We start from the raw sequence: 17,022 nt of genomic DNA, 5'->3' as shown, positions 1-17,022 counted from the left end.
TAAAACATATTTGACTTCAAGAATTTTCCTTAAGATTAAGATTGTAGGAACAACACACTTTATCATACTTCCTGACATGCACAGTGCCTCCACACACAAATACACCCACACTAACACACACAGACGCCATCTAGATGAGCCATATTCATCTAGGAAACACTTCCTGTGCAGAGGCTGTGAGGAATAAATCACATTAATAACATTCATCATCTAAAACAAATGTAGTAAATCCTTTTAGATGTTAACAATTCTACATTAACCCGTTTAATCCCAAATTTTTCCCAGACATGAAAATATCCGAATGATGTGTCATTAGTAACCCTCTGAAATAATCAATTTTTTTTTTTTTGGAAAAGTGTGTGAAAAATTGTGTTTTATGGTCAGTCACAATTGTGACCAGTGGGATAATGCGTGTACTGAATTAACATATTTCTGCAGTCATAAAAAATGTTATATATCTTAGCCCAGCGATTTTAAACTGTTTGATCACATTCTACACTGTAAAAAACAATTTGTTGAGACAACTTAAAATAATTTGTAACCTGGCTGCCTTAAAATTTTAAGTTCAGTCAACTCAAAAAACGTTTATTCAACTTGAAATGTGAAATTATAATAAGTGACAACTTAGATATTTGAGTTGAGTCAACTTAAAATTTTAAGGCAGCTGGGTTACTTACCCATCTATAAAGTTTAGCAAACACAAATATCTAAGTTTTTACTTAGTACAACTTAACATTTCAAGTTGAATAAACTTATTTGAGTTGACTGAACTTAAAATTTTAAGGCAGCAGGGTAACAAATTATTTTAAGCTGACTCAACAAATTGTGTTTTTTTATTTTTTACAGTGTAGTGTTACTATTATGCATAAAAAACCTTATACAACACTGATAGGAACACTGAGATAAAAGATAAAAATTACAACATTAACATATTTCAAAATGATTAGTTTTTTTGTAAAATATAACATCAAATTTTTATATTAGTGCTACCAGTATTATAACATCAATACTGTAAATTTTTTGTAACGTTTGATTTTTTTGATGTAGTGCAATATTTTGTCATTGCACCATTTTAATGTAATTTTCACTAACAGCTGTAATTGGATTTATATTGTATATCATTCTATGACCACACTCAACACAACTGAGTATGTAAATTCATACACTGATACTAGACACCTTTAAGATAATGTGTACCAAAAATCTTTGTCATATCTTTATTTTAACATACTAGCCTTTCGTTTTGGAGCTTCGATGCAGCCATCATCTTCTCAAGGTGCAAACAGGAAATGAACTGCTCTGGTCATGTGACAATTTGCACTAATCATGTGAAACTGCATATATTTAATTGAGACCCTTTATTTTTTTCCATATTTGCAGGAAGTGCACTAAAACATCAATTATTAAGGTTTTTAGAGCTTTATAAATGAAAACCTTCTTTTACAGTCACTTTTGTGACTGGTGGGATTAAATGGGTTAAGTCAATAAACACACAATTCATTTTGTGATATCTCTATACCGTATATCTCACTCAGTTAATATATGTGACCATGGACCACAAAACCGCTCATAAGTGTCTTATGATTTATACATAATCTAAAAGCTGAATAAATAAGTTTTCCATTGATGTATGGAATATTGAAGGACAATATTTGGACAATATTTCGAGATACAACATCTTGAAAATCTGGAATCTGAGGGTGCAAAAAAATCTAAATATTGATAAAATCACCTTTTAAAGTTGTCCAAATCTCTTAAGTTCTTAGAAATGCATATTACTAATCAAAAATTAAAGTTTGGTATATTTATGGTAGGAAATTTACAAAATATCTTCATGGAACATGATCTTTACTTAATATTCTACTGATTTTTGGCATGAAAGAAAAATCGATCATTTTGACCCATAAAATGTATTGTTGGCTATTGCTATAAATATAACCGTACTTATGACTGGTTTTGTGGTCCAGGGTCGCATATCTTTCAATAATTGGCATCAGAAGTATATTGGTATTTCTTCAAAATATAAATGTTTTTGAGTTTGTAGATATTTAGATAATAAACTCTCTCAAAACACAGCTAGACTGTTCACAACAATGTCAAGTCAAATCAACTTAATTTTTATAATTTTATGCAGCTTTATAGAGATAAACAGGAAAATAGTGCAGTCAGTTATGGAAACTCAACTACGAAGACAATTCAGATTCTGCTGTAAAAGACAATAGTGTCATTATTTGGCTCACGTCAGTACAGATGAATTTATGTCCAAAAGAGGACATCCCTAAATCGCGCAAATTCTTTTGGTATCTTTTTTTTTTCTTTTTTTCTTTATTCTTTATCAATAAGGCAGTAGATTTTGAATGATATTGCCAATGAAATGGCAGTTTTATGATGGAAATGTTGGTGATGAAAATTACATTTTAAACATGGAATAACATGTAGACTCCTTTGTCCAATCTGATTGAAAATATTGTTCATATGTTATTTATTTATTTATTTATTTATTTAAATTTTTTGCACATCACATATCTTAAATAGGTTTGTGTACAGGTAGCCAAGTATACTTTATAAATCATAAATTTGTTACTTTATTATAGAATTTATATTTATATTTACATTATTTATATAATTTATATTATTTTATATTTATGAATATTTTTATATTTATATAATTTATATTATTATATAATTTATATTTATATATTTTAATAGTGTGAAAATTGTTGTAATGTTAAAATTTTTTTTTTTTTTTTTTTTTTTTTTTAAATGTCTAAATTAAGAAAAAGTAAGGTAAAGATTATTTCTTAAAGGGACAGTTCACCTAAAAATGAAAATTCTGTCATTCATTACTTGTTCCAAACCCGTCGTTCATCTACTTTAGCAAATGCACATCGAAGACTGACAGTGAAGAAAAGAAATTGTTGAATAAAGTCATTATTTTTGCTTTCTTTGTGCACAAAAAGTATTCTTGTAGGTTCATAACTTTAAGCTTGAACCACTGATGTCACATGGATAATTTAATAAATGTCCTTACTACTTTTTTGGGCCTTGAACATGTTATTGTGTTGCTGTCTATGCAGGGTCAGAAAGCTCTTGGATTTTATAAAACATATCTTAATTTGTGTTCCGAGGATAAACAAATGTCTTACTGGTTTGGAACGATATGAGGATGAGTGAACTAACCTTTAAGAAATTTCCAGTTTTTACATTGGAAATAAGAAAACTGTGAGTTTAATATTCTGGGGTGATGAAAATGTACTACGTAGCATGACCCACATATGCCAGGCATGAACATATCCAGCACATAATGGCACTCTCTCAAATGAATTGGGGCAACACACACACAGACACACACACCCAGACACATACACACAAAAGTGAATACTCAAACCGGGGAAACTGAACACACCATAAAAAATAGGGTGCTGGTATTATGAAAGCACTGTCTCTTAGGACACTGAGTAGCCCATTTGAATTTCCTTGCCTCAATGTGTTTCTCTCTCTGTCCGGTTCATTATGAACTCACTTCATTAAGATGGTTTCTAATCTCTTCAGTTAATAATAATGGACTAAAATGACTAAGCTCTCAGCAGCAGCCGCAGTCTAGAGGACCTTTATTCATCCACTTCCACACAACATCATTAAAACATCCTGGACGTAAGATGTGGATGAGGTAAGAATTCTCTTCAGCTGTACAAAAGGGGAGAGAACAAAACGCACAGCAATGCAGGCGTTCTCATTATGTGCGTTACGTCTGTTGTGTTACAGCACTTGCTCTAATGATGGCCCCTAGTGTTTCTGCCACTGTTCTTTGGCAATGTCTGCCACCGAAAAAGAGAATGAGTCTGCTTTCAGATGCTTAAAAGCGTCATTCATACATTTGTCAGAGTTGAAAAGAATTACTTGTATTATTAGAGCTTTGTTGTTCAACAGAAAATGCTATAAGAACAAAGCGCAGAGGCACAAAATAGTTTACACTTATACACTCACCTTAGCTCACCGCTAAACGTCTTTTAGCACTGAGAGCAATGAGAAAACAGTTAAGATTAAAACTGTTTAATGTTTTAAAACATACATTTTTTTGGGTTGTGCGTGTATAGTGTGTAAAGGTAGATTTTGACTGTACAAAGGACTTGGATGTTTTTGTGTAGCAAATATGAGTATTTCTTCCAAGGGTAGCAAGTAGGGTATTTTGATATTTCTGGTTGTCTAAACAATAAATTATTGTAAAAATGCATAACAGTGTCTCCACTAGGTTAACAACTTTGGGAGGTGGGGGGATGGATGGGGCAGGGGTGCCGCTACCCAACAGAATTTTTTTTCGGTACTTTACTCTCTGTATAACAAAAATATTTATTTCAGTGAAAAAAGAGAGTCCAAAACTTTTAATTTTTTGGATAACAAAGGCATTAAACATTTATTTATTTTTAATCAAATGAAAATTAAACCCTTTTATCTTTGGCAAACAAAAAGAGGTTTACTGTTAAAATTAATACATGGAAGAAAATTTGTGTGAATATTCTGTTAAAAAAAGTTAATTGTAGTTTTTTTTCTACAATTAAGTGGTTAATCTGGTTGTAATATTTATTTGCATCATTGAATTGTTTTATTTAAATTGGCCAGAAATAGAAGTATATAGAGACGTACATTATAATGAAAAAAGTAATACAAGAGTAATGTATTTCTGTTACACTGTCACGTATTGTGTGAGGAAGGGGTGAACGAAGACGAAGATCAAATATAAAGTCTTTATTATATTTCACAGGTAAATCCAAAACAGGTAAATCCACAGCAGGAGGGTAAAACCACGCATACATTGACGTTAAAGTTGACGTACACACTGACGAGACCAGACGACAAACACTGAAATGAATGCAACTTATAAAGACTGGTGATTACGATTAACTTAATTAAGACACAGGTGATACAAGGTAAACTAATGATGACTAAACGAGGACAGGAAACAGAAACAACCAAATAAGGGCACAAGAGGGACAAACCAACATAAACAGTTCACAGGGGTGTGACATACATGTTAAACTGTACTTTTATTTTGACAGGTTGCTGTTAAGTTTCTGTGTGTATACAGCATGATATGATGCTAGTTTTCTCAAATGAAATGGTAAAATTCACATGAAATGACTCTCACAGCAGCTCTGGAGATGAAGTTCATGTGTTCATGTCGTCATATAATGAGAAGCAGAGGCCGAAAATCACTGTGAGCCTCATGTGTGCTTCAGTATTTGTGTAGTAAACAAAACCGTGTTTCCGCCATTCATACATACAGAGCCAAGCGGAACATGCAGGATTCATATGTAAACTGTCTTTTTGCATTTTAATATTTATGGACATTAGTCCATATTGAGATTCAAATAAAGTGACAGACCCAATTTTGATTTATTTGTCCAAAAATCGACCCCCTTAAAATAATGGCAGGGGCAATGCATAAGCTACACCATGACTATTTGTTGTTTCCAAGACCCAGATTTCCAGTCTTAAAATATTAAAATGTATCCAGTAAATTAAATATGAATTATTACACTTGATTTTTTCCGCAGAAAGATTGTTTTAATTGGTAGTGAATAAACATTTCTTTAACAAACAAAAGGCAGGTAAATGGACAATATTAGCAATAGATTTTGTAAATTCATTGTTGCTATTTGTTCTACCTTTAAGATTATTGTAAAATAAAATAAAATAAAAATATAAAAAATACATTTTATAACATATATAAAAAACATTTTAACTTTATTTAAACTAACTTAATCCCTAATGTAGGCTCTTCATTTCCATCCCATCTGTTTTACCTGACTTTATGGGATCTTTTTATTGCCATTATAAAGTAAATAACCCTAACACTAAATCGTCTTTCTGTTAAGCCATTTTAACAATCAGATAATTCATTAACAAACCTGTCAAGATGCATGTTTGAATTCTCCCATAGAGGAGATGAAACTAGACACTAGACGCTATATCTATCCAATATCTGTACTAGCACCAAAAATAGTGTTTACACAACCCCCACCACAGCATTATAGTAAATTAGCCAGTATGACTGATGTTAAGGCAATTGCAAAACCTAGGAAGAAACAGTGTAGCATTTTAAAAATGTCCACTGGCTGTCTTGGCACACTGCCAACATTGTTTTTTTTTTTTTTTTTTTTTTTAAATGTGATTAAATGTATAGAAAGAGATCTTTTAGATATAGGAAATGACTTTCAGGCATTTTTCCAAAGTGTATTAAAATCTCTGTTAAGTCCCAGTCCAGATAACTGCACTATACAATGGCAGATCTATCTTGAATCTTCATTTCATAGGCGAAATCAATGTGAAAGTTATCTTCATTTAGCAGAACAAATTTGTAAACGCAAACTGATACCTGGACAATCTCCAATCTGCTTAATAATATTTGCCTACATACATATTCAAGTACATGCCATTGCCGATATAACTACACCCTAGTCCTGCCTTAGATATTGTCATCCACAGTATACTCCAAGACAGACAGGAAACCTGGACAACACTCTCTGAGATGGACCTCAGCTGGTTTAGATAATATTTAGATATAATATTTAAACAGGTCATGAATGGCCTTTTTATTATTTTGTACTGTTCTCTGAGGTTCACTTATAATGTTATCAGGATTTTGCATCAAATAACATCATAATTTAGAAGTAATAGGCTATTTTCTATCCTGTTTTGACCCCCTCATCAGAACACTCTGTTTGAGTAGGCGTGGCAGATTGTAAACTTAGAAGTAAACGCCCACTGCTATGATTGGCTAATAGTTGTGTATGTTTGACAGCCTACGTCCTTAGATGGACGCTGATGTGATTTAGCTTAAAAAACATATAAATACTCGGTACATATCAATCGATTTGCAAAAACAGACAAAGCAATAGTGACCTTGTAATAAAAACAGTTACTCACGCTTGTGTGGTGTGACATTACTGTCGGATCCAGTATAGTCGCACAGCATCGTCTTTTAGTTTCAACCTTTATGAAAATCCTGATTGGAATTTTGCCCTGTTTGAAATTTAATCCACAGTAAGATAAAGTGAACAAAGGACCAAGTTCTTACTGATGTGGTCTGGAACTTCCTTAAAAATAAAGTCATCCACTCTTTCCAAATGTTGGGACCAGCATTTGCCTCTCTTTTTGGGAATGTAAAAGTAGGAGTTGATCTTCTTCTGCTGCGGCATTGTTTAGCTACACAATTAAGTGGCACATTCACTGTCAGAAAAAAAGGGTACGGTTGGGGTCCGTTTATGACACTTAGGGTACAAATTGTGAAGTTGTACCCTCAATGGGTCATAGTCGCACCTTAGGGTACTCATATGTACCATTTAGGGGTGAAAAGGGTACAAATATGTTTCCAACTGTCAGAGAGTCCATTATTGGACCATTTAATCCCCAAACAAAGGTACAATCACTTGTGTGACAAAAGGAGTAGGCCAAAGTGTATAAAACAGTCACCCCAAATAGATTAAACAGAGAAGATAATAATTTTCATGAGTTGTTGGTTATTTGGAAGAGATGCATAAAATAACCAAATATATTTAACAGCCCACATCTTCACTGAGTAGTTCTGAACAGTACACAAGCACATGACATTTTGATTATGCAGATCATCAAGATAATAACTTTTAAACATAAAGCACATGCATTAAAGGAGGCTGTATTTTTAATTGTAATTTTAAACTGATATAAGAGCTGTTTTAGGTTTTGCTTTTACTTTAGAGTTAAACAAATACATGTACTAATCTTTCTTAGCAAAATCACAATGTATTTAACGTTTATTTAACATTACACGGTGAACTACTTTGCCTCAAAATTCAAGTATACGCATTTTCTCAGCCACTCTTCTTTAAATTCTTGTCGTCCAATGGGATTGTACCCCGCGCGGTGCATTTTATGCGCGCGAAGAAGTTGAGATTGTGCACGACGGTTATTGGACATGGACATCATGGCTGACTCACTGCTGATGCTGTCGACGGAGGATCTTCTTCAAAGATTAAAAGAAGCTGGAATAAACGTCTCTGAAGACGAAGCAAAGAAATTCAGAGGTAAGTTGTGTTTTAAGTACTGTGAAAATCCGTTGATTTAAGTTCGCTTGACATTGCGTCTGTAGCTAGGCCTAATGTTACCTGACGCGTGAGGGAAAACTTCGAAAACACTGACCTGACAAAACCAACACATTATTACATTTAAGTTTTTTGTTATTATTACAGTTGTTTTTATTATGTAGACAGAAACTAAGATGTACATTTTCGCATAACTTATACTCTACCGCGACAGTGCTCAAGACGCTGAACAGGCCATAGAAACAATTCAAAATCATCCTGTTTTCTGTGAATCGGCAGATCTAATATTCAGTTTCCCACAATTTTCTTACTACTGTAACGTTAACGTTACCCGTGTTCACTCCGGACGCGAGCCTGTCCGGTTTTATTTTAACGTCTCTCCTAATCAGTCTGAAATTCTATCATTTACGAATATAATCCGTGTTGATTAATATCATATACGTTCTGTACATGCGAATGATTTGTCCTGTTACGTCGGCATTGAGCCCTTCCAAGGACAACAAGTGAAATGTGTTTAACGTTACCGTTATTTATCAAAACTGGTGAACTCGTGAAATACGTTCTTTGAGCTGCTAATTTAAATAATTTTGCTTCTAATCAGTCACTCTCAGAAAAAAAAATGCATTTCTCTGTTAGTACGTTAAGAGTACATATTGGTACCTTTTAGCTTTTGTACCTTAGGGTACTACCCAAGTGACAGTTTTGTACCTTTTTCTGAGAGTGTAAGGTTATGCCAGAGGTTCTCAACTCTGGCTGGCGAGATGCATTTACCTGCAGAGTTTAGCTCCAACTTTGATCAAGCTCACCTGCCTGTAACTTTCTAGTGATCCTAAAGACCTTAATTAACTTGTTCAGGTGTGTCTGATTAGGACTGGAGCTGAACTTTTTGCAGGAAAATGGATCTTGCAGGTCAGAGTTGAGGACCCCTGGTGTATACGTACAGAGTTATTGTGTATTTTTCATTTATTGTGTATTAAATGTTCATTGAAAAAGACATTGATTTTATTGTTGCTGTTAACCTCAAGCTGACACTGATCATTCTTTTTTTTTTTTTTTGGATACACGAGCTGAAGGAATTGGTTACAATAACACTAGGACCAGTGCCAGCAGAATCCTATCAACAAACTTTGACTACAGAAATGTAAGTATAACATTATGTATTATGTATTATATTTGTCCTATGTTTAGTGGTCGACTGATATAGATTTTTTTATGCCTGATGCCGATATCTTAGAAAGCAGGGTCCAAGTAGCAGATGCAAAGAAACTCAGTTAACATGCTGTGCTAAACATTCAAAATGTGGATTTTTTATATTATTTAATATACTGTGATTTTTGAATTATAAAAAAAATTACACCTGTAAAAAATCTGTAAAATTAACAGATTTTAAACATTGTAACTTATACATTTTAACTTCTTGATTCCGTAATCCTATTATAGTATTTTCCCAAATCTAGTAGTTGATGAAAAAGTATAGTGTTTGCCTTTCTAATATTAAAGTGAACAAAGCAAACACGATTATTTTTTTTGTTTGTTTATCATCTGCTTTGTTCATTTAAAGGTGAAATTCACTTCCAGATCCAAAATGTACAGATAATATACTTACCCTATTGTCATCCAAGATGTTCATGTCTTTCTTCAGTCGATAAGAAATTCTGTTTCTTGAGGAAACCATTTCAGGAATGATCTCCTTATAGTGGTCTTATAGTTTGAACTCCACAATGCAGTTTAAATGCAGCTTCAAATGGCTCTAAATGTTTCCAGCCGAGGAAGAAGGGTCTTATCTAGCAAAACAATAGGTCAATTTATATACTTTATAACCGTTAAACACTCATCTTGTCTACTTTAAGACAGCTAGGGTATGTCAAAAAACTCCCAACTCCAAAACCACCCTACATCGCTGTAGAAGAACCTAACTGATGTTTACAAAGTGAACATGCACCGTTTTTCGACATAGCCTAACTGTATTGACCCCGATTACACAGACTACACATGCTTATCGCAGAGACAAGACACAACCAGCATTTGAGGTTAAAAAGTATATAAATTGTCAATTTTTTTAAGAAAATGACTGATTGTTTTGCTAGATAAGACCCTTCTTCCTCAGCTGGGATCATTTAGAACCTTTTGGAGCTGCATTGAAACTGCATTTTGGAGGTTCAGACTTGGGGGCAGTATTGAAGTCCACTGTATGGAGATAATTCCTGAAATGTTTTCCTCAAGAAACATAATTTCTTTACGATTGAAGAAAGAAAGACATGAACATCTTGGATGACAAAGGGGTGAGTAAATAATCTGTACATTTTTGTTCTGGTAGTGAACTTCTACTTCAACAGTTCTGTCTAGTAATTTATTTGACAACTATTTACTCAGTAACAGATTACTCTAAATTGAAATGTTGACCTGCATTCTCTGTAAAGCTGCTTTAAAACAATATGTATTGTGAAATGCGCTAAACATATTAATGTGAATTGAACTATTAAATGTAGGTAGGGCTGTCAGATGCGATTATCATGTGCATCTTGTAAGTAATGCCGGTTCTGTGATTAGTTGTAAATCTCATTCACAAAGCGGCATTTACTACACAGAGCCGTTGTTCACTAACAAGCTATGCAATATTGCGTGCATTATCAGAGATGTATCGCCTCTGATTATGCATGCATTATTGCGTAGCTTGTTAGTGAACTACTATAGTTAATGTGAATAATTATATTTCTCTTTTTGTCAATTTTCAGTTGTGTGATGAAGTTGACCGGATGCATTCATCAGCTGTCAGTTTAAGCCAGCGCTTCAAGGAAGTCTTTACCAGTATTGTGCCAAAAGTGCTTGAGCTTCAAAGAAATACTCCATTGGCCAAAATCTACAAAGAAGCAAGAGAAGAGATGCTTGCTGAAGATCTACCAGGTATTGACAAAACATTTTGTGATGATGTGTTTGAGGTTTTTTTTTTTTTTTTTTTAGAGCTGATAGTTTTGTAAATTAAAATTATAGGTGCTCAGCAAATATATTTGTTGAAAATTTGTGCTTAGTGTTCATACAGTATCTCCATGAGAAACTGTCATCTAGCAGTGGGTGATATGACCAACATCTTGTATCACGATACAAGTAATTGTATTTTATGATAATAATACATCACAATATAGTTATTTTCGCAGTAAATAAGTTTAATGAAAGGAGAAGTTAACTTCCAGAACAAAAATTTACAGATAACGTATTCACCCCCTTGTCATCCAAGATGTTCATGTCTTTCCTTCTTCAGTCATAAAGAAATAGTTTTTTGAGGGAAAACATTTCAGGATTTCTCTCCATATAGTGGACTTCTATGGTGCCTGCATGTTTGAACTTCTAAAATGTAGTTTAAATGCAGCTTCAAAGGACTCTAAATGATTCCAGCCTAGAAAGAAGGTTTGCTTATTTATTTTTGCTTGTCCTCAAAAACTTAATTTTTTTAAGACTGAAGAAAGACATGAACATCTTGGATGACAAGGGGGCGAGTACATCATCTGTATAATTTTAGTTCTAGAAGTGAACTTCTACTTTAAAAAAAAAAAGTGTCTACTAGTCTAATGTAGAGTAAAACATTTTCAAACCTAAAGTAGAAAATAATAACTAATATGTAATTACAAGCTATAAGACAAAAAAATTACAACAGAAAAATAAATTGGATGGATAGAATAGAATAAAATAAATTAAAAATAAATGGAACAAATTAAATGTAATAAATGTTTTTTAGGTGTGATTGCTGTAGATTATTAGGCTGCAGTTGCTTTAAAGCGTCAGTTCACAAAAAAATGTCATCAATTGATCACATTGTTCAAAACCCTATTACTGTTATTCATTTTCGAAACACAAGTTAAGATATTTTAAAAAGAGGTTTCTTTTCCATTCAGCTACAACTTTGTTGCTTTGAAAAGTTCATAAAGCGATCATAAACTAATCAATAAGAAACTGTTCAGTCCAAATTTTCTGAAAAGACTTGATGGCTTTATATGATGATCAGATTTAATTTTAGACACCGCACTGTAACATGCAAGTGTATAGCAGTGGAGACAATAGTCCAAATTTTGTTTATTGCCCACTCCTACTCTGATCAGCAGTTTATGGACCTTACTGAGCCTAATTATTTTAAAATCTAAATGAATGAATAAGAAAACAGGCCATTTATAATATTAAATTATTGAAAAGTACTTAATTTATTTATTTTTACAATAGATTCTGACTTTCGTACAGCACTGATTCTGCTGCCCCACATCTTTAAAGAGAAAGCTGAGAGCTTAATCACATTGGGAGAGGTATGGAACTATTTGTTAAACTCTCACTTTGTAATAATCTGATACAGGTCTGGTTATGTAGTTGTGACAGATGTTGCATTGCTTTACTAATGGATGTTTAACATTTTCTTTTCTTCTCACAGTGTGATGCTGATAATCCATACCCAACCATACAGTTGGTAGAAACTGACTGGAAAATGGCTTTCTCCAAGAGGGTTCAAGTCCTTGTCAAAGCAGATGGTGTGGAGATGTGCAGGGGAATAGGAGTTGAAGAAAGGACACTTGCAGCCTGCAGTGCTTACTATGTTTTCAACTTCGCTTATCCACCCTACATGAAGAATACACTGACCTTCCTGCAGCATGCCATAGCAAAGATTACTGTGGTGGGTGGCAAGCCCCTTCCAATAACTGTCACCCAAGTACTTAATATCCTGTGCTAAAAATGCCACAACCATATCGATGCACAAGGTGTAGAAGAAAAACCTTCACCTTAATGAAACTAGTTCAACATGTTGGTCTGGTTCACAACCACGAACCCAATTTCAGCATCACCTGTGGACTAAATAACTGCAAGTCATCTTTTACAATATATGATCTTTCGGGCGTCATGTCTATCGAAAGCATACGAAGCTTGTTCTACCTCCTGATGATATGGATGCTACTGAAAACATGGACAATGACGATGATTTTGAAAACATGGACTGTCACAATGATCTGGAGAATAATAATGAGCTCCAGCCTAGGGCAGACGAAATGCATCCACCTAGTAGGAATGAGCTTTTGACAAATTTTGAAGAAAATCTTTTCAGTTTTATTCTAAAATGTAGAGAAAAAAAAACAAAATTCCCCCATTCAAAGTCAATCAAAGTTGACTTTGAATGGAGTGTAATAAAACCAGGGCAAGAGATGGACTTTCAGGCGCTTGATATGTACTCTGCTGATGCTAAATTGTTTGTGATACTCAAGAATGTTTAAAACATTCAAATTAAATGTGTAGTACTGTTTATGATCAAATGTTTTAAGGGTATAAAGTTACAATTAATGTGTAATGTGTACAAAAGTTTGCTTTGTGAATCTTGATGTTCAAAACTCGTTTTAGAAAATTTAGAATGTAGTAGAAAAATTTACAGTACTTAACATGAGATCTAGTGCTGTTTTAAAGTGAAATTACTATTCTTAATGTTAATGTTTTAATAGAGTTTTAAAAAAAGTTAATGAAATGGAAATACAGATTGATATTTTTGCTGTTTACAATTTTTATAAAAGGTTTTACATGGTTAAAAAGAGTATAAAAAATTGTTCACTATGCATCCTTTTGACACATTGTGATAGAGATTAAAACATTCATCCTGTGAAAAATATGAGAATGTAATAGTTTTGAATGTTCAATAAATGTCATGAATAGCATTTTTGCCTTTTTAATGTGTTGTATGGAGTACAGATTTGCCATCACAAGGTACAAAAGGCTTGTCACTGGGGCAGTACCCTAAAAAGGACACATTTGCACCTTTTTTAAAGGTACACTATGGTACCATAGCACTATAAGGTACAATTTAGTCAGCAGGAGGTACATATTTGCCTTTGAAAGGTACATACTGCAAGGGTACAGATATGTACCCATGTGAAAGGGTACAACAGGTGTACCCTTGAGGGTACTGCCCCAGTGACAAGCCATTGTACCCCTGAAGGTACAAATTTTGCACATTTTTTCTGACAGTGTTCCATAACCTTTCATTTTGGTAGATTGGCTTCAATATAAGCAGTTTTTAGACTAAGGAGAAAGTTCTGAGTTCTGAAAATTACAGGATTTGTTTTTTATAATACAATGACTTCTTATGTCAAAAGATCTAGGGAATTTTGATTTGTCAGGTCATGACATCATTAATGTTTATGTTAAAGGGGTCATTGGATGCAAATCTCCCTTTTACAAATTGTTTGAACATAAATGTGTGCTGGCAGGTGGTACACAACCACCCTATAATGATAAAAATCCACCCAGTGGTATTTTTAAAATCTTTATAAGTAATATCCCCTTTTTCAAATCAGGCCATTCTCAGCATCTTGTCTGTGTGATGTCACACCGACCAAGGCTGCTCCCATAATAGCTGATTGACACGGTTGTCTCTGATTGAGCGATTGAGGTGTTTTGTTGTTTGGATGTAATAATGAACATGGCAGTTGTCATTTACACACAACATTTGAGCCACTGAAGATGCAGAGGATTAACGTTTATTTTCGTTTGTGAAAGAAATGCACCCGGCGATCTACATAAATGTGTCTACGTTCACGCGAATCATTTGTAATCTAGCTTCACCTACAGCAGAAGTGAGTATAAGAGTTTTTATGCATCTTTGCAAATCGCCTTTCTTAATAATGTGCTAGTCAGCAAACTTTGCAGCTAAATGCAGCTAAAGTAAACATTACGGCTTGTCACCCCAAGGAAGAGAGGGGCGGGATGAGCAGAGCTCATTAGCATTTGAAGACAAATGCACTAAAACAGCTCACTTTGAAAAGGACTGATTTTGACATTGTAAAAAGAATGCTGTTTTACATGACTGAGAAACCAAAAGTATCCAAAGTATAGACTTTATAACCAAACTATGTTATAGACTTTTCATTAAGACCCTAAAGAATCATATCAACTTGTGGAAAATGGGCATCTGATGACCCCTTTAACAACTATAAATCTGTTTAGCGCACCTATGAATTGTGGAGTCCCCAGGGTTTAATCCTGGACCTTTTCTGTTTAATCTGTATATGCTACTACTATCATCCAAAACTCAACATTTTTTACCAAAGCTATGCAGAATACACCCATATCTACCTAGCTCCATCAACAAGCTGTTACAGCTCCATAGACTCTCTATGCATGTGCATTAGTGAAAAACATATTAAAAGAAAAAATAAGAATTACGTTCTTTGTATCCAAACAAGACCTAGAAAAATCATTCAGAAGTGCTGTCGTATGTTGGTGCCGATGACCTTGTGGACATACAGCACAACAGTGCTTGCGGCGACCCGAGTTCGATTCTTGTCTCGAGGTCCTTTGCCGATCCCGCTTCCCTCTCTCTACACAGTACTTTCCTGTCATCTCTCTACTGTCCTGTCCAGTAAAGGCACCAAAGCCCAAAAATAGAACTTAAAAAAAGAAAAAAATAGAAGATCCTGTCATATGTTGCACAAGTATTTTTTTCTTACACTGTACTGATATCAATGTTTTTGCATGTGCCTGTCTGTGAGATAGTAAGTTATAACTTTGTCAGATCTGCTTTTATCTGATTGATCTACCGTACACTATCAATCAAATCAGATAAAAGCAGATCTGACAAAGGTACAAGGTAAGTCAGTATCTGTCCAGCCATTGTGCATAAAAAGAGGAGGAAGTGAGAGTGTGTCTTATGTCATGTGATTTTGTTTTGACAAGGTAAATGCAAGCTAACAAAACTGCCATCAGAATATTAACGGTTCCTAAAACCATATAATGCAGTTGACACATAATACTTTCATTCTCACGTGTAACACACAAATACACCCACATACACTTTATGCCAAAGCCCTCCTTTTCATCAGAGGTAACGGTGCGTTCAGTTAGTTTATACTGATTAAAAACAACATTTACACACAAAGAAATTAATAGCACTTTTGATAGTACTTATGTCTGCTTACATGCACCCAAACCCCATTTCAAAATCTCAAAACATTTAATGCTTAAGTTTTTTGTTTTTTTCTTTTAAATGATGAAAGACATCTGTTTCAGACAGAAGAGAAAAAGTTGTGTAAGAACCACAACTTCGAGATGTCTACCTCTTGTTGCTAAGCAACAGATTTTGCCTGGGATACACTTTATTACACCCCCTGTTTTAGAGCTCATTGGAAATGTGAGTTTTTAAACTGTAGTATCTTGTCAAGTTTTGCATCATAAAACGAAGCCTGCTGTGTGGCATCTTTTGTCACGGTATCTATTCATTCCCAGCAATTGTCGTCACTGCTCCTTGTTGTTAGAGTAGCTCATGGCGGCTGTCAGGAGTGTTTAACTGCATGAGGCTCAAAAGAGAAGGAGAGGTGACCATCCTCCCTCTGGTTAGACTCATCCTCACATTCATCACATCCTCTCCTATTTCTATTCCCCTTCTCTCCATTACCCTTCACACTTCCTGTCCGACTGTCGGACATTTCTGTTCGATTAGTAGCCAACAAGTGACGAATGACTAAAAAATTTATCAACTTTTATGTTGAGGGAACATAGTTGATCCTTCCTGTAGGTCACAAAGAATTATTTGGTCATTATTTCAGTTTTCTGTAACGTAGATCACTGTCCAGTTCTATTACTTATTCCCACAGCTAAATGAATGTTAGTTAAACATTTAGGATTCAGGTGTGTTAATGAATTGTTCTATGAATTGTGGAGTCCCCGAAGGCTTAACCCTGGCACCTTTTCTGTTCGATCTGTATATGCTCTTACTATCATCCAAAAAACCAAAGCTATGCAGAATACACCCATAACTCCTAGCTCTATCACCAAGCCATTACAGATTCATAGACACTCTATGCATATTCATTAGTGAAATTAATTTTAACACTTAACACATTTAGAATTTAAGTGTGTTAAATACCCCTATATACAACTAGATCCTAGTGTTGCCTTTGATAAAGTCATCCACAATATACTC

General features: G+C 34.1%; 1 protein-coding gene across 1 annotated transcript; it reads left to right on the top strand.

Annotated features, from left to right (window-relative positions):
* The first annotated feature begins 7,954 nt into the window (after positions 1 to 7,954).
* LOC127166536 (uncharacterized) lies at positions 7,955 to 12,792 on the top strand. The gene is made up of 5 exons (XM_051111898.1): positions 7,955 to 8,063; positions 9,149 to 9,222; positions 10,817 to 10,985; positions 12,294 to 12,373; positions 12,496 to 12,792. The coding sequence occupies exons 1-5, from the start codon at positions 7,955 to 7,957 to the stop codon at positions 12,790 to 12,792; spliced, it is 729 nt and encodes a 242-aa protein (XP_050967855.1).
* The last annotated feature ends 4,230 nt before the right edge of the window (positions 12,793 to 17,022 follow it).

The sequence above is a fragment of the Labeo rohita genome, chromosome 1 (genome assembly GCF_022985175.1).
Source record: "Labeo rohita strain BAU-BD-2019 chromosome 1, IGBB_LRoh.1.0, whole genome shotgun sequence".
NCBI lineage: Eukaryota > Metazoa > Chordata > Actinopteri > Cypriniformes > Cyprinidae > Labeo > Labeo rohita.
This window is presented reverse-complemented; position numbering and strand designations above follow the sequence as displayed.

Coding starts and splice junctions, on each gene's coding strand:
- LOC127166536 (XM_051111898.1), top strand. CDS start 7,955: ATGGACATCATGGCTGACTCACTGCTGATGCTGTCGACGGAGGATCTT. Junction 9,223..10,816: donor CAAACTTTGACTACAGAAAT/GTAAGTATAACA, acceptor GTCAATTTTCAG/TTGTGTGATGAAGTTGACCG. Junction 10,986..12,293: donor GCTTGCTGAAGATCTACCAG/GTATTGACAAAA, acceptor TTTTTACAATAG/ATTCTGACTTTCGTACAGCA.